The sequence below is a fragment of the Paroedura picta genome, chromosome 13 (genome assembly GCF_049243985.1).
Source record: "Paroedura picta isolate Pp20150507F chromosome 13, Ppicta_v3.0, whole genome shotgun sequence".
NCBI lineage: Eukaryota > Metazoa > Chordata > Lepidosauria > Squamata > Gekkonidae > Paroedura > Paroedura picta.
In genome coordinates this window covers 34068781-34091423 of record NC_135381.1, presented here as the reverse complement: position 1 = coordinate 34091423, position 22643 = coordinate 34068781, and the positions used below count along the sequence as shown (strand labels likewise).

At 46.6% G+C, this 22643-nt stretch overlaps 1 protein-coding gene across 1 annotated transcript; it reads left to right on the top strand.

Annotated features, from left to right (window-relative positions):
• The first annotated feature begins 31 nt into the window (after positions 1–31).
• NOX1 (NADPH oxidase 1) lies at positions 32–22261 on the top strand. The gene is made up of 13 exons (XM_077308653.1): positions 32–869; positions 4099–4194; positions 6731–6841; positions 8807–8891; positions 9426–9568; positions 10969–11150; positions 11691–11829; positions 13100–13192; positions 14193–14428; positions 15433–15595; positions 16653–16799; positions 18804–18928; positions 20031–22261. The coding sequence occupies exons 1-13, from the start codon at positions 825–827 to the stop codon at positions 20155–20157; spliced, it is 1692 nt and encodes a 563-aa protein (XP_077164768.1). The 5' UTR covers positions 32–824; the 3' UTR covers positions 20158–22261.
• The last annotated feature ends 382 nt before the right edge of the window (positions 22262–22643 follow it).

The following is a 22643-nucleotide window of genomic DNA, read 5'->3' as shown; positions in this document are numbered from 1 at the left end:
TAAGACACTGGATAGATTCTGTTTCTCCCTCGTCAAAAGAAAACTTGAAGACACCTCCATCATCTCCACGAAAAGTGTTCCTGCAGTTCAGCATCTTCATCAGAAGGACTCTGCTGGGCCTTCCACAAAGGGGATCGTGAATAAGACTCTGCTCTGAGACAATTGGTGAACCTGAATTCAAATATTTGAGAGGGTTTTTCCTTAGAGAAAGTGTTTGGTTGTGTTTAAATACATTTAATTTAATTTGACCCTGAGTTTAAACTTCTATAAACCACCCTGAGACGGTATGTCTGAGAGGAGTGGCATATAAATCCATAAACAAACAAATAAATATTCTTGGCATCTAGGGCTGCCAGCTCCAGGCTAGAAAATAGAGCTGTTTTACATATCTGGGGGCTCAGTTTAAATTAGACAAGGAGCATGTGCAAAGTTGCCTGTGTCAAGTTTTCTTGGCAGGCAGCATCTTTTTAAAATCAGTCCTCCCCTTTCTTTAATTAGAGGATGGCCCTGTTTGCTCGGCTGTTTACCTAGTTATCTGAAGTGAAAGAAGCTGGGTAGATTTTCAGGAGATAAGGCTTTGAGGAGATTAAAAAAACCTGGCTGTTTCCTTTTTAAAAACCCATCAGGGAAAATCCCAGCGCTGCACAAGGGGTGGGCAGGGCCAAGGATGCTGCATTTCCTCCCTGATTCACAGAGTAAATGAAAAAGTGAAAGACAAAGGTTCACCCAAGGAACCCAGGAAGAGCTTTAGGCAGCTTCTCAACAAGTCGATCGCATCCACCACACAGAAGACCATCTGTGCTCACTCCTGATACAAATCCACTATGGGGAACTGGCTGGTAAACCACTGGTTTTCAGCCCTGGTGATCGTAAGTGACTTTTTACTTTGTTTTTGAAGCTGGAATTGAATGTATAAGGTTGTTTGCCTAACATTCACCCCCTGGTGCTCCTGCCTTTCCTTTCTTTCCGCTATTTGCTGCTTTAACGTTTTTAAGTTGCTTTTGTTTTCAGTCAGTGGTGATACCTTCCTCTCACTTGCCTCTAGCTGAAATTTCATGGTAAAGAGCTAGGCCCATTCCGCACAAGGATCAATGTGGCAAATTGCTTGCAGAAAGAAATAACGGAATTTAAAATACTGGAATTCAGTGTAACGCATACCTGCCTTTGTAGTGGAATCCAGTAGCGTTTCAATCGTTTCCCACAGGTTTTGGGTCTCCCCAAAAATCGCTAGAAAGGAAGCAATTTTTTCCGTGCTTTGTCTCGCCCCTGGCCGTCAATCAAACGAGCAGCCAGTGGGCGGTTGTTACTATGCTCCGGAAAAGCCCCTTTCCCTTTAAGAACAGTTTTTTAAAAAAAAAAAAAAGAAAAACACACATTGCAACGAATATGCCTTGATTCCTTGCTTCCTCCTAACAGAGACCCATCTAGCTGGCAGCTGGCATGTGAGCTGCCGATTCATCGTTGCCATGCTCCCCCGAGTGAACCCCCCCCCCCCGTGCACAGGCGTGATTTTCAGCCAAAAATAAAGGAAACTTGCAAACGGGGCTGTGTTGTGCTTGGTGACTTAGGGGAGCTTTAAAGCAGCTCTGTGTAGGGACTGCAACTGGAGCCTCGCTGGGTGAATGAAGGCTTGCCGGCTCGTTGCTTTTCGCTCACTCCGAGAAAAAAAAATGGCGATTGCTTCACCGGAAGTTCAGAGGAGAGAGCTAGGGGGAGGGACTTTGCTGAAACCGCAACAATGGGAATGCACAGGTCTTTTTCGCTAGTTGCAGATTGTTTGCAAGAGTGTAGTGCTTTTCGGAGGGTGAATCCGTTTTTCTGGATTTCCCTTTAAGTGCTACAACGAATTGCTTTTTGCGGATCGGTTTCAGGAGTGTGGCAGATTGTGTGCGACGTCGTGCATAACTGCAAATTAGTAGCGTTTACAATTTGCCACACTCCTGCTACATTTAACTTGTGCGGAATGAGCCCTAATGTGGGCCAGTCACATTCCTGCAACCTATCCAGCTTTACAGAATTGTCCTAAAGGCCAAGTAGAGGAGAGGAAAGCTCTGGTTGGTATACCCTCTTAGAGGACCACCAAAAGAGCCTTGTCAGTTCTGGCCCCCACCTGGTGGAACGAGCTCCCTGAGGAGATTAGAGCCCTGCCCAAAATTCTGCAGGAGCTGCAAAAGGGAGCTCCTCCACCAGGCATTTGCTTAAGGCCAACCGACTCGGAACATCTGCTGGCCCCCCCTCAGATGCCCTTCCATGACTGAACAATTTGATCTCCCCAGTGTTGTTGTTATTCATGTTGTGTTGTGAACTTTTACTTGATAGATTGTGTTATGATGTTCTATTGAAATTTTTATGTTATCGATTGTTATACTGTTCCATGTAAATTTATGCAATGTTCCATGTAAACTGCCCAGAGCTGCAAAGAATGGGTGGTATAAAAATCCAAAAAACAAAACAAAACAAAACAAAAAACAAAAAACAAGGCAAAGTCAATAAACTGTACATTCCAATCCAAAACAGAGCTCCACCCAGTTTGGTGTAGTGGTTAGGAGTGCGGACTTCTAATCTGACATGCTGGGTTCGATTCTGCACTCCCCCACATGCATCCAGCTGGGTGACCTTGGGCTCGCCACGGCACTGATAAAGCTGTTCTGACCGAGCAGGAATATCAGGGCTCTCTCAGCCTCAATCTCCTCACAGGGTGTCTGTTGTGGGGAGAGGAAGGGAAGGCGACTGTAAGCTGCTTTGAGACTCCTTCAGGTAGAGAAAAGCGGCATCTAAGAACCAACTCTTCTTCTTCTTCTAAATCCATTGATGCCAGTGGACTAAGAAGGGTGAAACTCTGTTCAGGACTGCAGTACCCATGTCCTGAGGGGCAGGAAATGGCAGCCATGTGATGGGCTTTGTCAAGGAAAGTTCAGTAAAATGACTATGCAGAGGCTCAACTGGGGCTATGCAGAGAATCCTCCCAGAGTCACTTAAGCATGATGCAAGTGATAATGTTGTCGAATAAACATCCAGTCCCACACTGACTTTGCCGCATTGGGGTCCTGGCTTTGAATTCATGAGACAGTCTAAGGCATACTCTTCTTCCAGTATAAGTTTCCTTTCTGTAAAAGGGAACTAATAATACTGGCCTTCAGGGTGTTAGTAAGATAATTTATGTACAGCACTTGTGAACCTCAGAAGCGCCATGCCAATGAATTGTTAAGTAATGTGGTTTTCTCTGTCCCAGGCCTATTTTGTTGCCTTGGGGAAAACGGCCTATAAATCAGAGCAGGTCTCTCTCTAGGAGCCTCAAACTGGTTCCCAGTTCCTTTGGGAACTATCTCCAGCCTCCTTCTCTCTCTAGGGATGCCAGCATTGGGTTGGGAAATACCTGGCAATTTTGGGGATGAAGGCTGAAGGGGGTGGGGTTTGGAGAAGGGAGGGACTTCAAAGGGGTATAATGTCTTAGAGCAGGGGTAGTCAACCTGTGGTCCTCCAGATGTTCATGGACTACAAATCCCATGAGCCCCTGCCAGAGTTTGCTGGAGGACTACAGGCTGACTACCCCTGTCTTAGAGTCCACCTTCCACGGCTGCCATTTTCTCCGGGTGAACTAATCTTTGTCATCTGGAGATCAGCTGTAGTCATGGAATATCCCCAGTCATTACCTGCAGGTTTGCAGCCCTCTCTCTTTTTTAGGTTCACGCTGTAAAATGGGGTGATAATTATGACTTGATAGGGCGACATCTGGAAACTGAGTCCTCCTCCCACAGGCTTCTCCTTCCCCTCCAAATCAATCCAGTGAAATTAGAAAACATTATGTCCCAAGGAGTGTGTAGATGCAGGATAGACCAAATGGATTCCAATTACTCTCTCAAGTCAGATGTTACAAGGAGGGGAAAATCCTTATTCCACTAACTTGATCAGAATTGCAGAAAGCTCCATCTTGATCTCAAATCACCAGCAACTCCATAAACTTTCACAGCTTCCCCCCCCCCTTCATTCTTGCTAAATTATGTCATTTACAAATATCATTACAACTTCATCCGTATTTGCTAGCAGGTATAAAGTTTGCAGCTATGACATCTGCTTTCCTCCCATTGTTCTCTTTAGGCAGTTTGGTTGGGGCTGAACATTTTCCTCTTTGTGACATTTTTCTTGACGTTCGACCGGGATGAGAAATACTACTACACCAGACAGCTCCTGGGGGTGAGCATTATGCGTCCACGCAGCCTCTGCTCTCTCATTGCTAGGGAATCTTACAACCTAGGAGGAGGTATGAGTGGAATCAAACATTCCAAGGTTTTTAGAAAATAAAACAGCAGTGTAAACCGGCATTGCTGAGGTTGCTGTGGTGGTGGGAAGTGCCATCAAGTCACAATTGATTCATAATGATCCAGTAGGGCAGTGGTCCCCAACCTTTTTATCACCGGGGACCACTCAACGCTTGACAATTTTACTGAGGCCCGGTGGGGGGGGATAGTTTACTCCTCTACTCTCAACCACTGCCCTAACGCTCTCTGATCGCTATGGTCATGTTTAAACATCCCTTCAACATAAGATACAGACACACCACAACAATGAACATAAGGAACATTTTATTTTCATGGAAATTTTAACTCATGACAATGACAAATCAATTGGAACCCTGAGCTTGTTTCTCTGCAACGAGATAGTCCCATCTGGGAGTGATGGGAGACAATGACACCCGAAGTGTGTTGTAAAGGGCCGGGGGGGGGGGGCGGGGAGGAAGGCGTCCTTCTCAGCCCACCTCCAATTAGTTGAGGGACCACATGTGGTCTGCGGCCCACAGGTTGGGGATCGCTACAGTAGAGTTTTCAAGGCAAGAGACGGCCAGAGATGAATTGCCATTGCCTGGCTCTGACCTTTTCTGCACCAGGAATCTAGCCCGGCACAGCGCTCGTCTGGTCATGGGGCTAATTTCTGCTTCTGGATGATGTGAGCGCCAGTCCAGGGCGGCCCCAGGCCTGGTGCAATGCAGGCCCTTATCTGACCTGGCAAGGGGACACAGTCCACAGCCCTTTCCAGGAGAGTGTGTCACAACCCTGCCATTCCTTGTTGGTCTCTCACCCAAATACTACGCAGGGGCAATGCTGCTTGGCTTCTGAGATACGCTAAGATCAGGCCAGCCTGAGTCATCCAGGTCAGGGTATTGATACAAACATAACAAAATAATAAACTGACAAAAGCTCTTTCCCAAGTAGCTTCTAAATGGAGGTATTTCCTTGTATGGGCTGCAAGGAACTCTGTGGTTTAAATGGAAAGGTCAGGGGCCACAGACTGGCCCTAGGTGAAAACTGTTTCTCCCCAGTGAACTCTGGGGAATTACAGTTCTCGATTCTGAGGAAGTCAGCCCACTTACCATACTACAGTCCCCAAATTTCTTTCGTAGAAACAATGTTGACATTCGTATAAAACCACATTTCAGTAGAATTGTACTCTGCTCATTGCTTCATTCCCTTTGTATCTTCCAAAGAGCTCAGGGCAGTGCAAATGGCGTTTTCCTGGTTTATCCTCACAGGCTGTTCTGAGAGGAAAAGTTCCCGGGGGAAAGAGACTGAGGTTATACCGTAGAGCTGCACAGCAATCTAGAGATTTAAACAAAGTTTTGTGCAAGCCTGGCCTGATGCATTAACCCTTGCCTGAGCTAGGGCCTCTAGCATAATTGCTCTATGTAGATAGACTTCTGTGGTTATACCCAAAGAGGTTCTAGTCTCAGTTTTCCAGGGGATAAAACAATTATTAATTGCAGAGACTTTATGGCTTCTGATCTTGTTGGTATCCAATGTGTTATATCTTTTGATTTGTTGATCTGTTGTACTGTTATTTTTGCTGAGGGTCGGCAAACACTGACTCGGAAATTCCCGGAGATTTAGGGGTAGATCCCAGGGGAGGTTGGAGGTCTGGGAAGGGAAAGGACTTCAGCTAGGAATGCTGACCTACAGCTGGCATCTTGGGATCCCCCAGAATTTCACCTCATTTCTAAACTACAGAGATCACTTCCCTAGGTGTGAAGGCAGAGGGGAAGAAAGGAATCTGGAAAAAAAGAAAAAGAGCCAGAGAAGGAGGGATTGTGACCAGAGTGAAGGAGGGGCAAAAAAGGGATCTTGAAACAGAATGGGTGTTTGTTGAAGGGGCCAGGAAGTGGGGAATAACAAACACCCGGAAACATCTCAGCAGGTGCCAAGCCCCTCTCCTCCCTCTGAAAAATTTCATAAACTTCTGCCAGCTTTATGAGGCTGGGTAGATATTTCTCAGGGTTGCCCACTCCAGGTAGTCTACAAACAAAAAAACAGCTGTTCAGTAAGGACCAAGGAATTCACGTTGAAACCTGAACTAAGGCACAGTAACAATCCTCCGTGAAACTTATAACCAGACATCATTCTGGCAAAGAACGAAAATAAAAGGAAAAAAAGGAAAAGAGAGAAATGAACTGTGAAATAGTTTGTCGTTACTTTACTAGAAGCCTCATTATCTGCACTAACTAATAGAAAACGGGACCACAGTGCAGAGAGACCAAACTGTTGTTTATTGTTATTGAGTACTGTTGCTGTTTTACACTGTTTGATACATTTATTGACTGTTCATTGCACTGTACTGCATATGTGAGTTATCATGTAAACCACCCCGAGCCAAAAGGGAAGGTGGTATATAAATAAATAAATAAATAAATAAATAAATAAATAAATAAATAACATTATAAAAGCCTTTTCTGTGCTTGCAGTCTGCACTGGCTTGGGCACGTGCTTCAGCCAAATGCATCAACTTCAACAGTTTGTTGATCCTGCTGCCAGTTTGCCGGAACCTTCTCTCCTTCCTGAGGGGCACCTGCTCAGTAAGTACAAAGTCAGGCCCGCCTACAACGTCAATCTTTGGGGATAAAAATCTTAGGGTAAGGTGACCAGATTGTCCCACTTTTGGAGGGACATTTGGGGACACCTGGCAAATTATACTTATGTTGAAATTTAAAAATATATATTACATTACTATTTTTTGCGTTCTATGCGTTGTATGAAAAATTTTGTTGCTCCATATAGACCAAATTTTTAATCAAGAACCCCCCCCCCCCCCGGTCAATGGTGTCCCACTTTACCAATGATAAAATCTGGTCACCTTATCTTAGGGCAATGGCAAGCTGACACAATGGCTCATTTCTGAAGAAGCTCCTTGGGTGGAATTCTAAAATATGAGCCACTTTTGAGCTCTCATACCATTAACAGTACACAGGTGATTTCTGCACAGTGGCCCAAATGGCGGGATGCCTCCTGCCTGCAATAGCATGAGAGTTAATAACGCTATTCCCCACTCCACACATTATGCTCTCCCAGCCGTGTCTTCCCCTCCCCACATGGTGCGCAAGCAGCAAACACATGAAGGAATCCACAGCCAGCCAACAGAAGGCAAGGTGAAGGAAGCAGACCTCCTTCAGCATTACAAACAGCATAATTCTCGTTAGGTGTTCCTACCTCCACGTAGCCTCATATGCCAGGGCCTCTTCTGCATGATGGATAAGCTGATGAAAACTTACTAAATACATCATTGTTTTTCTGATCTCTGCACAGAAGAGTGAATATACTCCGCAAAACTGGCTTTGCTCTGCATGTTGAAATGCTTCTTCGGTGCTTTAAGCATCTTTTAAGCGTTGTTTCTGAAAGATGATTTTCACTGATTCATTTCTCTCCTGCCTGCGATGCAATATTAGTCATGCAGAGAAGCTCCTTAGTCATGCAGATTAGTAACTACATTGGAGAACAAAGCAGAGTTGGCAAAACTACATTGGGGAGGGCTATGAATTGTTTCATGTAGAGAGCATTACAAGGTAGTTTTTCAACAGATTATATTCAATGCAGAACAATGATTGTAATATAATAAAAGCGGTCTAAACTGGTTGTTTTTTAAACTGTTTTATTTGGCTCGGTGTAGAATATCTCCAGGTGCTGCTTCCACAATGTGCTGAGGAGGGAGAGAAGGCATCTAAGGATGACTGGACTGTCAGGGACTGGTGGAGCAGCGGGATGGTGGTAGGAGAGAGAGCAGCAGACAGGATGGGAGGCTGCGGACCAAAGAGAATGGGAAGGCTGCACATATGTAGGAACGCCTAATGAGAATTCTGCTGTTTGCAATGGGGGTGGGCTGCCTTCCCATTCCCGCAGGGAACGGAGGGAGGAGGGCAGGAGCAGGGGCGGGACATGGGCTAAAGCGCGTTTCCCCCTCCAAATTTCTTTCCGCCGTGTGCGGGTGGGTTGTTTGCTGGGGGATTGCGCTTTTCCAGGTGATTAACCTATTTCTGGGGATTCCCCCTGTCATGGCTTAAAATGGCGGACATCGCGGGCCAGCTGCTGGAGGTAGGCACCGTCATCTGGAAGGGGTGGAATATGTTGCCTACCTTCGGCAGCTGGCACGGTACATTTCCCGTGGGCAGAAATGCCTTCAGGAGGAGGAACAGCAACAGTGGTGGCATCCCCCCCCCGGCCCCCGGCCAAGCTGCTCGCCCTGCCACATGACCCCCAAAGGGGTCCTGTCCACGGCTCTAGAGGCCTAAATACTGCAAAACAATTTGAAACTAAGACTAGTCTTCCCACCCCCATCTTGTACTCTGCTGGGTTTACACCAAATGTTAGAATGCACCTGGGGCAGAAATGATTGAAACTCAAAGGGGACTATGTCAGAAAAAGCATCGCCCACTAGTTTTTCCTTATCCTGCATTTTCCTTGTGTGGAAAATGGGTAGGAAGCCTTGCGGTATCCACCTAGGAAATAAATGTGCTCTACCTGAAATCGACAACTGTGGTTTCATTCAGTGTTGCAGACGGACCATGAGGAAGCAGCTGGACCATAACCTGACTTTTCACAAGCTGGTCGCCTACATGATTGTCCTGCACACAGGTACGCTGACGTCTGTCGGTATCTAGCACATTTTTCTGAGTCAGAGAATTCTCGGAGTCACCTTGCAAAGGCTCCTAGTGTCACCAGTAGAGTGTAAATGAATGGCCGGGGTGGGGGTGGGGGAATCAATGCATCTTGCTAGCCATATTCTAAACTATATCCTAATTTAGAATGCATCCCAGTCAAAGGATTCAGGGGTCATGATGTTATTAATTTTGAGGGCATTTCTGCACCCATTGAATGAAGTGTAATGTTTGCTAAAAGAAGTCGCTATATTCTGGCCCCTCCATATGACGTCGCCAACATCCAGCATCTGGCAGTAACCGCCTGACTACATCCTCCATTTTAAAGTGCTTGTTAAGGCAGGGGTAGTCAACCGGTGGTCGGGAATTGTAGTCCATGGGAATTGTAGTCCATGGACATCTGGAGGACCACAAGTTGATTACCTCTGAGTTAGGGAATCACTGTTAGGGAATTCGCTGTTGTGGCTGGTTTCTGGCAGGGAATCGACTCAGTTTTACTTTGTACCCTCAGCTATTCATGTCATTGCTCACCTGTGCAACTTTGAGTGGTACAACGATGCCCAGCAAGCAACCGATAAGAGTCTAGCTTCGGTCCTCTCTGACCTGCACCAGGATGGTGAGCTGTGGCTTAACCCCATCCGGTCTAACACCACAGTGAGTACCAGGCCAACCTTGGTCATTAGCAATAATTTTCTAAAATGAGATTTGCCAGCTCTCAAGCGCTGGGCGAGCTCATGAGCACATCATGTTCTTTGGCATGCAGTAGGTCCCAATCCCTTGTATCTCTAATTAAGGAATGCCCTGTGCACATTCAGAAACTATATTATTATATGGCTGTTTTGGCAAAGAATTATCATATGGCTGTATTTGGATGTTGGGACACAGTTTACCAATTTAACAGGATTAACTTTTGCTTATATATTCCCATTGTCATGATGGTCGGTTCTTAGCCTGACGAAGAGTGCTTGCACTCGAAAGCTCACGCCTTGAATAAATCTTTGTTGGTCATAAAGGTGCCCCTGGACTCTGATATTGCTTTAAAAGTCCCCAATGTTCACTTAAAGCCGACCTCTGATATTGATACAATAACTAATTGTAATGAAATTCACTACTGGGTTGACAGCCATTAGCTGACATGACTTTAAAATGGAATAGACCAGGGGTAGTCAAACTGCAGCCCTCCAGATGTCCATGGACTACAATTCCCAGGAGCTCCTGCCAGCATTCGCTGTAGTCCATGAACAGCTGGAGGACCACAGGTTGACTACCTCTGCTGTGGAGGACCAACAACAGAGCATGGATCAGTGGTTCTCAACCTTTCCTTTGCTGCGACCCCAACTTCGGTGCTGAAGCCCAGCGGGGAGCCAGCCGGAGGAGCTGCCAGCTAGCACTGTGGAGGCGCTTCTGCTGCCCCCTCCAGCCATGGCCATGGGTGACCCATCCACAGGAGGTGACTGGAGGGGGGTGAGGGCCCTGCCTGGAGGAGGGGGCTGCCGCCACTACCTCCACTGCATCCACATTGCTCCCTTGGCTCGCTGCTTCTCTCCCTTCTTTTAACTGTGTGGGGGTGGCCGGACGGAGTCAGGCGCGATGGGGTGACTTTGGACATGCGGGGGGAAGGGGTCACTTTCTTGCTAGCTCTGAAAGAGATGAGCGAAGCATTTTGGTGCATTCCTCAGCAGGTGCTGCTGTGACCCTCTGGGCAGGCTGGGCAGCTGCAGAAGGAGACAGTGGGGCGCTGGAAACGCATGTGTGCATGCGTGCGCACAACAATCGATCTTGCGTGGAGGCAGCCATTGCCATGGGTCTGCCACCTCCGTCCACCTCCGCCGGTCGCTGACTGCCACCCCACCCGCCACCACATGCTGCTGCCAGCCACCGCGGAGCTGGGCAACCTAGCGACCCCAGGGATCCCGACCCCAAGGTTGAGAACCACTGCCTTAAGAATGTCCAAGCAAATAATGCCTACTGGGTACAACATAATGTCCTCTAGGACTTTGCTTAGTGTGGCCTGTGTGTGACCTCAGCTGGTTCTCCTTGTCTCTCACTTGCAGACCCCTCTGTACGTGGCGTTTACCACCATTCCAGGTCTAACTGGAGTGATAATCACTTTGGCTTTGATCCTCATGGTCACCTCTTCCGTGGAGTTCATCCGCCGGAGCTACTTTGAGGTCTTCTGGTTCACCCATCACCTCTTTGTCATCTATTTTGCAGGCCTCGTCATCCACGGCATCGCGTAAGGCTAGCACAGAGTAAACCAGCTGCTTGGGGTATGGGCCCCTGCCCTTGCGGTAGCTGGGGTCTTGGCTTCCGTATTTATTTCCGAATCTGCTTCTGGAAAGGCGAGCACAATCTTTAAAAGAAATACAAGAGGTTTACTGCAGTACTGAAGCCACCGCAAGCATCAGAGAAATGTTCTAGGGCAAAGGGGGTGAGGGAGGGAGAACACAAGAAGCTGTTATACTGAGTCAGCCCATTGGTTCATCAGAATCAGTATTGTCAGCTCAGACCGGCAGCAGCTGCCCAGGACAGGCACCTTTCCTATCATTGCTGAGCAGATTTTTTTTTTTTTTGCTCTTGGGACTCCCTGTATGCAAAGCAAATGCTCTGTCACTGAGCCACTGTTTCAAGAGCTGAGGCATAGAAAGATTTGAGGTGGCCCATATTTATTGCCCCTAAGAGGATTGTCCCTCCCCACCGCTGATCTTTCCGTCATCTCATTTTCTTTCAAGAAGGGTTGCAAAGAGCAGCTTTGACGATTTTCTTCTTTTCCCAGAGGTGTCGTCCGTGGGCAAACAGCAGACAGCATGAAGGAGAGCAGCCCAAGGGAATGTGCATCCAACTATACAGAGTGGGATCGAGAGAGCAGTAATCTCAGCTGCAAAGAACCTGAGTTTGGGAGTATCCCAGCTGAAGTAAGAAGAACATAAATGCAGTGTTCTCCTGACTAGGCTAAAAAGCATACCAGTGCTTCTTTTTGTCCAGTACATTCCTTAGGCAAAGGAACTTGAGTTATGGGATTAGAATGTATCAGAACCTTTTGTTTCCATTTCTTAAAAAGAAGATGAAGAAGAAGAGTTGGTTCTTATATGCCGCTTTTCCATATCTGAAGGAGGCTCAAAGCGGCTTACAGTCACCTTCTCTTTCCTCTCCCCACAACCCATCCCCGGTGGGGTGGGTGAGGCTGAGAGAGCCCTGATATCACTGCTTGGTCAGAACAGTTTTATCAGTGCTATGGTGAGCCCAAGGTTACCCAGCTGGCTGCAGGTGGGGGAGCGCAGAATCGAACCTGGCATGCCAGATTAGAAGTCTGCACTCCCAACCACTACACCAAACTGGCTGTCCAGTACATAGGGTACATAGGATGCTTCTGAGTACATAGGATGCTTCTGAGACTTACATTTAACACTACTGGGGCAAAACAGGAATTTGCTTCAGATTCTGGAATCTGAGAGTTTAAGGAATAGCCTTGATTATTCTAGAAATTCATGGGGGTTGTGATCTCCGTTGCTTTTATTTTGGGACCTTTCCAGTTTTGCAGAATTCTGCATTTATGTCATTGCTTTTCAATCTGTACATCTGGCCCTTCAGAAGTAGCTCTGAGCTCCCCAATGTTCAAGGAATTGAGTGCAAAATATTATTAGATTAGAGCAGCTGTTCTCAACCTGGGGGTCGTGTCCCCTATGGCAGGGGTAGTCAACCTGTGGTCCTCCAGATGTCCATGGACTACAATTCCCATGAGCCCCTGCCAGCATTTGCTGGCAGGGGCTCATGGGAATTGTAGTCCATGGACATCTGGAGGACCACAGGTTGACTACCCCTGCCCTATGGGGGTCGATCGACTCTTTTCCCAGGGGTTGCTGAGGCTGCGGGGGCAGCAGCAGCCTCGGTGACCCAAAGGAGGAAAGTTGAGAACCACTGGGTTAAGGCAATAAAGAACATAATGTTGATGACAGAAATTAGTTTCCCCGGAGAACTGAAATCAAGTGATCTGTTACATGTGAAATGTTAGAATTCCATCCATAAGTGGCTGTGCTTGTTGAGGAATAGGCACAGCCTGGTCAGGGGTGGAGGCCAGCAGAAGGGAAGACGGTGTACAGAGCGAGGCAGGTCATACAAAAGTGAGAAAACTCTTAATTGTGACTGTCCGTTTAGCACAGACACGCCTCTGTTCTTTCTTTAAAGTCCTGGAAATGGGTTTTGGCCCCTCTGATTCTCTACGTCTTCGAACGAGTTGTGCGGTTTTGGCGTTCCTGCCAGAAGGTGGCCGTCACTAAGGTAAGCATCGGTATGGCCTTCCAGCTCAGTCTTTTCAAGCAGGAGACCCTCGTGTCGTTGGGAATCTATTCTGGTCCCTCATCTGTAGCCCAAGGCGGTCTGGGAAAGTGTCTCCTTTTTGTTTCCTGACCTTTCTCCCAGGACTTTAGGCAGAAGGTTGGGTGGGTTGAAGCTGTCCAATAGTATTTCTGTTAGGACGGTTCTAAATCTGAATGCCGTATTTGGGTTGGGAGGAAATATTGTTGGAGTATGCAATGTCTGGTGTACAAAGTTAAGAGGAAGAAGAAGAAGACCCTGAAGGGGGCAGCAAGATAAGACTGTTAGATAAAGTCAGAGAGTTCAGGACCTTTCTGTCTTTTACGTGTGCCTTTTGTCTGCCCCTAGTCTGATACTCTCAGGGCAATTTCCTCTTTCTTCACGGAAGCTTCTCTCTCACGCTCTCCTTGGGCTAGAGCATGTAGGTAGCACCTCTCCTATCTCTCCTCTGCACTATCAGAAATGTCCTCCCATAAATAAACTTTTTCCTTCTTCAACCTAAAGATAGCGTGTGCATCTCAATGACTTATCCGCTTTGCTAACAAATATTCCTTTGGATGCGACTGAGCGTTGATGTAGCCAACTTGCTTGACTGTGGGCTCTTTGACTTTCCTCTGCAGGGAGCCTCCACCCTGCTTGTGACATACTGTGACGATAGGCCTGTCAGGGAGGGTGGGAGCACCAGTTTCACCCCAAAGCAAGAGGTGGGACTTTGTGTTTTAGGGTTTTTTGTCCGGTTCAGAAAAAGTGGTTGGCTTGTAAAAGTTTCCATTTGCCCTTCCATCTTGTTAGAGCAAGATCAATCATGGACACTATCAATGGTGCCAGGCACTGTGCTGTTTGCTTGTGTCCCGGGATCAGAAGGTTAGGATAAACCCTGTAATTCTAATAGGAAAGTCATCATGGTCACCCAAACAAGAAACCTAGACCTTATTTTGCTTCATGGCCAGGCTTTTCTCTCCAGGTTGTCAAGCACCCTTCAAAAGTGCTCGAACTGCAGATGCAAATGAACGAGTTCAACATGGAAGTAGGGCAGTACGTCTTCCTGAACTGCCCCTCCATCTCCCACTGGGAATGGCATCCCTTCACCCTCACGTCGGCCCCAGAGGAGGACTTTTTCTCTGTCCACATCCGGTCTGCAGGGGACTGGACGGAGACCCTAATTGACAAGTTTGAGCAGCAGAAACCAAAGATGCCCAGGTGAGCAGAGGCATACATACATTTATTTATTTACCCTTTGGCATGCCAGTAATATAGCTAGGAGATCCACAGATTGTCTGGCAGCCAGGCAAGGGAAATGCAGAGATGGTTTGCTGTTGATTGCTGCTGAGTCCCTTCCAGTTCTATCCAACTCTATGAGGTCCCTTCCAACTCTATGATTCTATGAGTCACAACCCTGCTATTCTCTCCCAGAGGTGGAAGACATCTTTGGGTGACTCCACCCTTCGCTTTAGGGAGACAGGCTGCTAAATTCTTTCCCCTTCCTGTTGTGAGCGTTCCCCAGTTTGCAGTTTGTTTCTTGCCTTTGCCAAGGACAGCAGCCTTTCCAGCTAATGCTAGCAGGCTTTCTTTTTAACACAATAAAATCAGAGTCCAGTAGCACCTTTAAGACCAAGAAAGATTAATTCAAGGCGCGAGCTTTCGAGTGCAAGCACTCGAAGTCTGACAAAGAGTGCTTGCACTCAAAAGCTCACACCCTGAATAAATCTTTGTTGGTCTTAAAGGTGCTACTGGATTGATTTTATTGTGCTACTTCAGACCAACACTGCTACCCATTTGAATCTTTCTTTCTAACACTATATCTAGCTTCACTAATCCCTTATATACCCTATTCTTCTTCTTACAACCCTTCCCTACCTACCTCCTTCTCAAAAAACCAAAACCCAAAATCTTTCTTTCCCCCTTTCTGTGCTATCGGTCCCTATTGGGTCAGTCGGCCTCATGAGGAAGCTTACGGGGAGAGGAGCTATGGCAGAACAAGCAGAGGGATTTCTATCGGAACACATGTTCCACGTTCCCATACTGGGAGGGAACTGGGAACCATCTGGGCCGGCAGGCTCGCCTTCTCAGGCCATCCCGCATCTTGCGGAATTGAGATTTTTGTTTAATAATCCAGTGTTTGCAGTGATCTGGGGTTTGTATTTCTTGCAACCGTCAAAGGATCAGAGAAGGCACCTGGCTCACAGCTCTTCCCGTCTTTTCAGTATCAAGGTGGACGGCCCCTTTGGCACAGCCAGCGAGGATGTCTTCCAGTATGAGGTGGCCATGTTGGTGGGAGCAGGGATTGGAGTGACCCCCTTTGCCTCAGTCCTGAAATCCCTTTGGTACAAGCTACAGCAGAATAACGAAAAACTCAAAACCAAAAAGGTAACGTGGGGAAGGAGGGGTTGCTACATTTTGCAAATATTCTGCTTCTTCTTACGCTATTCACAAGAGAATGCTAGTTTTTGAGCTGAGCTAAGCGAAGGCAGGAGAGCACTTTGCAGTCTCAAGCAAGGAACAGACGGCTGTTTTTCAGAGAGCTGCTGATGCTGTAAGAGGAACCTCTTTGCTGCGCTCATCTTATTTATCATCTTTGGTGGAGCAGGATTTGCAGGCTGCTCTGCTTCCAAAACCTGCAATGCCTGTTTAAGCATTAAGCATTAAGCTGAGCATTGAGGCAAAAGTTAGCAGGAATGTACCAAGTAAAACAACTATGCCCCTAAAGATTTATTCAAGGTGTGAGCTTTCGAGTGCAAGCACTCTTCCTCAGACTATGGTGGTCAGTTTATAGTCTGAGGAAGAGTGCTTGCACTCAAAAGCTCACGCCCTGAATAAATCTTGGTAGGTCTTAAAGGTGCCCCTGGACTCTGATTTTGTTTTGTTGTGCTGCTTCAGATTGACACGGCTACCGACTTGAAACTATGCCCCCGTCATTCATTCATTCATTCATTCATTCATTCATTCATTCATTCATTCATTCATTCATTCATTCATTCATTCATTCATTCATTCATTCAATTTATATACTGCCCTCCCCGGAGTCTCAGGGCGGTTTACATAAAACATATAAACAATACATGAAACAGTCCATAACATATAAATAACCGTAACACTAATACTAATAACTGATAGTTGTAACAATGCAAACAGTGTAAACCAGGGGTAGTCAAACTGCGGCTCTCCAGATGTCCATGGACTACAATTCCCATGAGCCCCTGACAGCGTCCATGGACATCTGGAGGGCCGCAGTTTGACTACCCCTGGTGTAAACAGTGCAAGCAGTGCAACTGTACAAACAGGTCCAGAGCGCACTGATGGAGTTCTGGGAGGGAGGGAGCCGGGGCCCTTCAGTCACTGTTGGTTATATAATTTTTGAAAGTTTCTTCAGACTTCTTATCCGCATCCAAGCTGAGCATCTCTCTTTGCATTTACGGATCCCCAGATTTACTTCTACTGGATCTGCCGGGATACCGGGTCCTTTGGCTGGTTCAAGGACCTGCTGGCCTCCCTGGAGCAAGAGATGGAGGCCTCTGGCAAGGCAGGTTTCCTGAGCTACCGCCTCTTCCTCACTGGCTGGAGTGGCAGTATGGTGAGTTGCAGAGCCAGCCCATGTGGTAAAGGTAAAGGAATCCCCTGTGCAAGCACTGGGTCATGTCTGACCCTTGGAGTGATGCCCTCTAGCATTTTTATGGCATACTCAATACGGGGTGGTTTGCCAGTGCCTTCCCCAGTCATTACCATTTACCCCCCAGCAAGCAAACCGGGTACTCATTTTACCAACCTCGGAAGGATGGAAGGCTGAGTCAACCTTGAGCCTGCTGCTGGGATCGAACTCCCAGCCTCATGGTTAGAGCTTCAGACAGCTTGTCAGCGGCTTTACCACCCTGCACCACGAGAAATGTGACACACCCTCTTATTAATTGGTGGGACCAATGACACTTATTTGCTACTCCCCTAAGGAAAGAAAATGCATTAGTTTTCAGCGTTCATATTTTGCACTGCCCTTGACCCAGGCCAGCCTTTGGCTTCCTCGAGAGCCCCGTGGCAGTGCCTGAACCCTCACCAAATGTCATTTTCACACCGTTCATGATTAAAGTAGTTTTTAAAGCACAAAGGGAAACTGAAGATGTCATGACACATGATTGCATACCCTTGTAAATCCAGCCATTGCTTTGTATGATTTGTATGTTAAAACAGGGGTAGTCAAACCTGTGGTCCTCCAGATGTCCATGGACTACAATTCCCATGAGCCCCTGCCAGCAAACGCTGGCAGGGGCTCATGGGAATTGTAGTCCATGGACATCTGGAGGACCACAGGTTGACTACCCCTGTGTTAAAAGACCTGACTCTATCGAGGATGCCACAGCCCTCTGTTTGCATGACCGGAGCAGAGCAGCTAATGACAGGACATCAATTCATGGGGTCGGAAGTGACTTGACAGCACTTAACACATTAAATGCCCACTTCCGAAGGAGTGATTCTGAATGGAAGGATTGGAAGTAAAGAACATTGTTTATCCTCTCCAAATTCCCCTCCCCCAGTCACTTTTTCTTTCATTCACCTGTGTTTTTCAAGGTTAAACAAGCCTCTAGAATTGGGTATTTGGAGTGGAGAACTGGTGGGCTGAAAAATGTTTTGCACCCTGCCTCTCTGACCATTTTTTTGCCTCAAAATGAGAACATTGGATGTATTGATGATTTCATCTTTCTTGGCTCTATGATCACTCAAAGTGGTGGATGCAGCCGTGAAATCAGACGGTGAATAACACTGGGCTGGAACACAATGTTAGGCACGAACGGAATATGGAAGAGTCAGGATATCAGCCTAAATACAAAGTGCCGGCTAGTCAATGCCGTTTTCTTCCCCATAACAAGCTATGGATGTGAAAGCTGGACCCTGGAGAAGGAAGACAGGAGGAGAATAGATGCTTTCGAATTATGGAGTTGGAGACGAATGCTGAGAATCCCATGGACAGCCAAAGTTACCAACAAGATAGTTTTAGAGAGGAGCAAACCAACTGTGTCATTAGAAGGCAAGATATTACAGATGAAGCTCACTTACTTTGGACACATCATGCGATCAAACTCGCTAGAAAAATCATTAATGCTCAGCATGGTCAGTGGCAAAAGGAAACGTGGTCGCCAAAGGATCTGCTGGCTTGACACGATCCAAGCTGATACAGGGGTGACCATGAACCAACTAAAAGAAACAGTCAGAGACTTTCCTATAGAATCACCGAGGGTCGGACATAACTGAACAGATAACATTATTATCATCTCCCTAGGAAAACATTGGTCTCTTGTAGGCATGTTTCACTCCACTCTGAGATTCTCTGGATGCTGAATTTCACATTCAATACCAATTTGTGCACTTTCACAGCAGGATTCCACAATGCACACCGCTCAGCTTCCATTTTCCCCAAACTTGTTATGTCCTGAGTCACAAACTTGCTTATTACCACAAGCACCAGCTATGAAGTTCGGCAGGTTCTGTAGCATCAGCAAAACCAGTCTTAGCAAGCTGTTTGGAATGCATGATGTGCCTGTTGCAACATTTGACTTATTTCAGCCGCCTCTCTTTGCCGAGCATCCAGGTTGGTCATGCGGCACTCAACGTTGACAGAGCCACGGACGTGGTGACAGGCCTGAGGCATAAAACATCCTTTGGGAGGCCCATGTGGAGCAATGAATTTTCGGCGGTGGCAGCTGCACACCCCAAGTGAGTGTCTGCTATCCTGGGCAACAAGCAGGTGGAACGGAGGCTCTCTGGAGATTGTCCATTTTGGGGGCTATGCTGAGCCTTGGATGCTGTTGCTAACAGTAACAGTAACAGTCCCAGAGGAGAGAACGATATGAGTCACTTTGTGTCTCCATTGGGGGGGAAAAGGGGGGTATAAATGATGGGAACAATCAAATCAAGGCAACTCCAGGTTCTGTGCTCTACATCAGGGGTAGTCAACCTGTGGTCCTCCAGATGTTCATGGACTACAATTCCCATGAGCCCCTGCCAGCAAACGCTGGCAGGGGCTCATGGGAATTGTAGTCCATGAACATCTGGAGGACCACAGGTTGACTACCCCTGCTCTACATCAATGATACAAAATGCACACATTTGCATAACGTTCTGCTTTGCCAGGCGTGGAAAAGGAGTTATACAGGTGCACAGTGAAGTAGCTGCATTGCCTGCTTTGTCTAGCAGCGACTCTCTGTGGCCTAAGGAGGAGCATTTTTTCCCATCGTCCTGCCAGAGACATTTAAAAACACATACACTTTCCATGTGCAAAGCAAGAACTCTTCTATTGAACTATTGACTGTTCTGAAGCTCTTGCCATAATCTGCTGATATTGTAAAGGGTAAATCTATGCTACATACATACCTATTTCATTCAGGTTTCAGTGTGATGTTTTTAGCTTGGTGGAGGGGATGGGGGAATTATGTGAGAACCCTAGCTCCGCAGTTCCCTGGGGAAAATCAAATCTTACTTAGCTATAACTTGGTATTTGCCTAGCAAAGATGTTTCTGGGGGTGGAATGGTGAGATGGTGGTAGGAGAGGTGGAGCTAGAGCATATTATGGAGATTTTGTTCCTCCCTATTAATAAATTATGCAAATTGACCAATGTATGCTTTCTCATTTTACATAATATATTCTAATTACAGTGGATTGGGGGCCTTTCTGATATAGAATTGCTTGCTTGCCTCTAAAGCTCATAAATTAATTCCTTCACTTTCCTCTCTCTCTCTCTCTTACATAAACATTCTCCTCTCCTTTCTAAGTTACAGGGCTTGTTTTTTGCTGAAGTTCCTCCCTTGGTTTTTGCAGGTCTGTGGTGGGTGTTTTCCTGTGTGGACCAGGCCCGCTGGCTAAATCTCTGCAAAAGTGCTGCAATCAACACTCCAGCCTGGACCCTCGGAAGGTCCAGTTCTATTTCAATAAGGAGAATTTCTAGAGCACGGGGGGGGGGGGGGGGGTTGTTCTAGTTAAGAGTTCCTTACATTTGCCATATACTGAACTGCTGCAACCTCCTTCTCAAAGAATCAGGACTGAGGGATGCAAGAAATGGAAATTAAACCATCATTCTACTTCTTGGCCTGGATTGTGATTTCAGTGCCAATTTTGGTAGAAGATACGAGTCAGTTCCAATTCTATGCAAGAGACCAAGGGATTTTGGTGTGTAAATCAGAAGGCATACTAGCATCTATTTCTACAATGCTCTTGCTTTTTGGGGGACAAAGGTAGTTAATACATCTTGGAAAAACAGCAACAAAAGTGTGGGTTGTTACCCAGCAAATACTGTCCATGCATTTCATCGTTAATTCCCCGAGAACCAGCCTCTGTGACCATATGAAAAATGTATTTTGCTGCTAAGGTTTGATCAGGTAGAGCTGGCATCTCTTGTATACCATCCGTTACTTTTTTTTAACTGTGTCTTTGTTGTTGCTTCATGAACCCCAGGGTTTGTGTCAAAAGGCTGTCTTGTGTTTTTAAAGAAGAGATTCTGGGGCCAGTTTTAGGTTCTACATATTTAAAGAAACGTGTTCTGAAACAGAATAGGTCAAAAGGATGATGTCCCAACTGTCTATCAAGAAAAGATGTTTTAAATCTGTTTTGTACGTGTTTTAACTCTTTTAATTTGGTATTAAAATTGTTTAATGATGGGTGTTTGGGAAGGGGGTGATTTTAATGATTTTTAAAATGAGATTTTATATTGTGTATTTTAAATTATTAACCACAGAATTTTTGTGAATAGTAAGACAGAACCACTATAACCCATTCATAGCCATGACAGAGCACAGAAGTCTCCCACTACAAAATGACAGGGTGGATAGTGAAGGCTAAGAACATGCTGGTAGGGATCTACAGCTATAAATGCCAATCATTTGATCTGATAGGTAATCTGTATGAGCCCACAAACTCCCAAGCCCTGATCCACTATGCAGTCAGCCTAAGTACTTGGGTGTGCGAGGGGAACAACTGTACTTCTAATCAGAACCTCGGTCCACCCAGTGAAAGACAGAAGTGGCATCACAAAAAAGCAGGCCTGCTGGCTCCATCTAATCTAGCATCCATGTTTCCAACCCTGGCTAGGCCAATCCCAGAAGGCCCACAAGCAGTACACAGAAGCAAAACCCTCCCTCTCTTTTGGCCCCACACTCACAGCAAGTGGTATTCAGAGAAATGCTGCCTGTAATCATGAAGATTCCCTATTGCTATGGATCCACCCCTTCAGAAATTTGTCTAATCCCTGTTTAAAGTCATCTAAACTAACATCTGAGCCTCTTGTGGCGCAGAGTGGTAAGGCAGCCATCTGAAAGCTTTGCCCATGAGGCTGGGAGTTCAATCCCAGCAGCCGGCTCAAGGTTGACTCAGCATTCCATCCTTCCGAGGTCGGTAAAATGAGTACCCAGTTTGCTGGGGGGTAAACGGTCATGACTGGGGAAGGCACTGGCAAACCACCCCGTATTGAGTCTGCCATGAAAACGCTAGAGGGCGTCACCCCAAGGGTCAGACATGACTCGGTGCTTGCACAGGGGATACCTTTACCTTTAAGCTAACATCTGGGGCAGGGACCTCCATCAGCTAATCATGCTTAGTGTGAGGAAGTTCAGTGTATTTCATCCACTGGGAATCAACTTCAGTGGGGGGCTCTGAATTCTTATACTTTGGGAGGACTGGCCACTCTCTGCACCACTGTTTATTTCTGTCTCCATCACATTCCTCCTGAGTCACATGGCTGATTGGCTGTGGAACAACCCTCCTCTAGACATCCATCTGTGTATTGCCTGACACACGTCGTGCAAGTGCTCTAAGATCTAGTTTGGACTGGATTTTACTGAAGGTGGAAAAGCTCTGGAAAACTTCAATCCAGTGTTATTTAACTGCGTATTATGGAGTGATGAGTAGGAAGAATGAGCCACTCGAAGGTTCCTGGAGAAGTCAGGAGATGAGAAAGGGTCCTATGTGAGGATCTTCAGTTACTCAGAAAAGCAAACTCTTGGTAAATAGTGAAAGACGGGAATCCGGTTCCAGGGGAGAAGGGGAAAGGAGCAAATAGACCATGGGTAGTCAAACTGCGGCCCTCCAGATGTCCACGAACTACAATTCCCAGGAGCCCCTGCCAGCATTTGCTGGCAGGGGCTCCTGGGAATTGTAGTTCATGGACATCTGGAGGGCCTCAATTTGACTACCCCTGAAATAGACTGTTAGAGGGGAGAAAGAGGAGAGGGGGGAGGGAATGGAAATGCAGGAAAGAACACCAGGGTCATAAACTAGAGCAAAGGAGACAAGCTGGCCGCATCTCCTACACAGGGATGAAACTCTACATGTCCTAATAAAATCAGAGTCCAGTAGCACCTTTAAGACCAACAAAGATTTATTCAGGGCGTGAGCTTTTGAGTGCAATCACTCTTCATCAGAGTGCAAGCACTCGAAAGC

Coding starts and splice junctions, on each gene's coding strand:
- NOX1 (XM_077308653.1), top strand. CDS start 825: ATGGGGAACTGGCTGGTAAACCACTGGTTTTCAGCCCTGGTGATC. Junction 4,195..6,730: donor ACACCAGACAGCTCCTGGGG/GTGAGCATTATG, acceptor CTGTGCTTGCAG/TCTGCACTGGCTTGGGCACG. Junction 15,596..16,652: donor AAAAACTCAAAACCAAAAAG/GTAACGTGGGGA, acceptor ACGGATCCCCAG/ATTTACTTCTACTGGATCTG.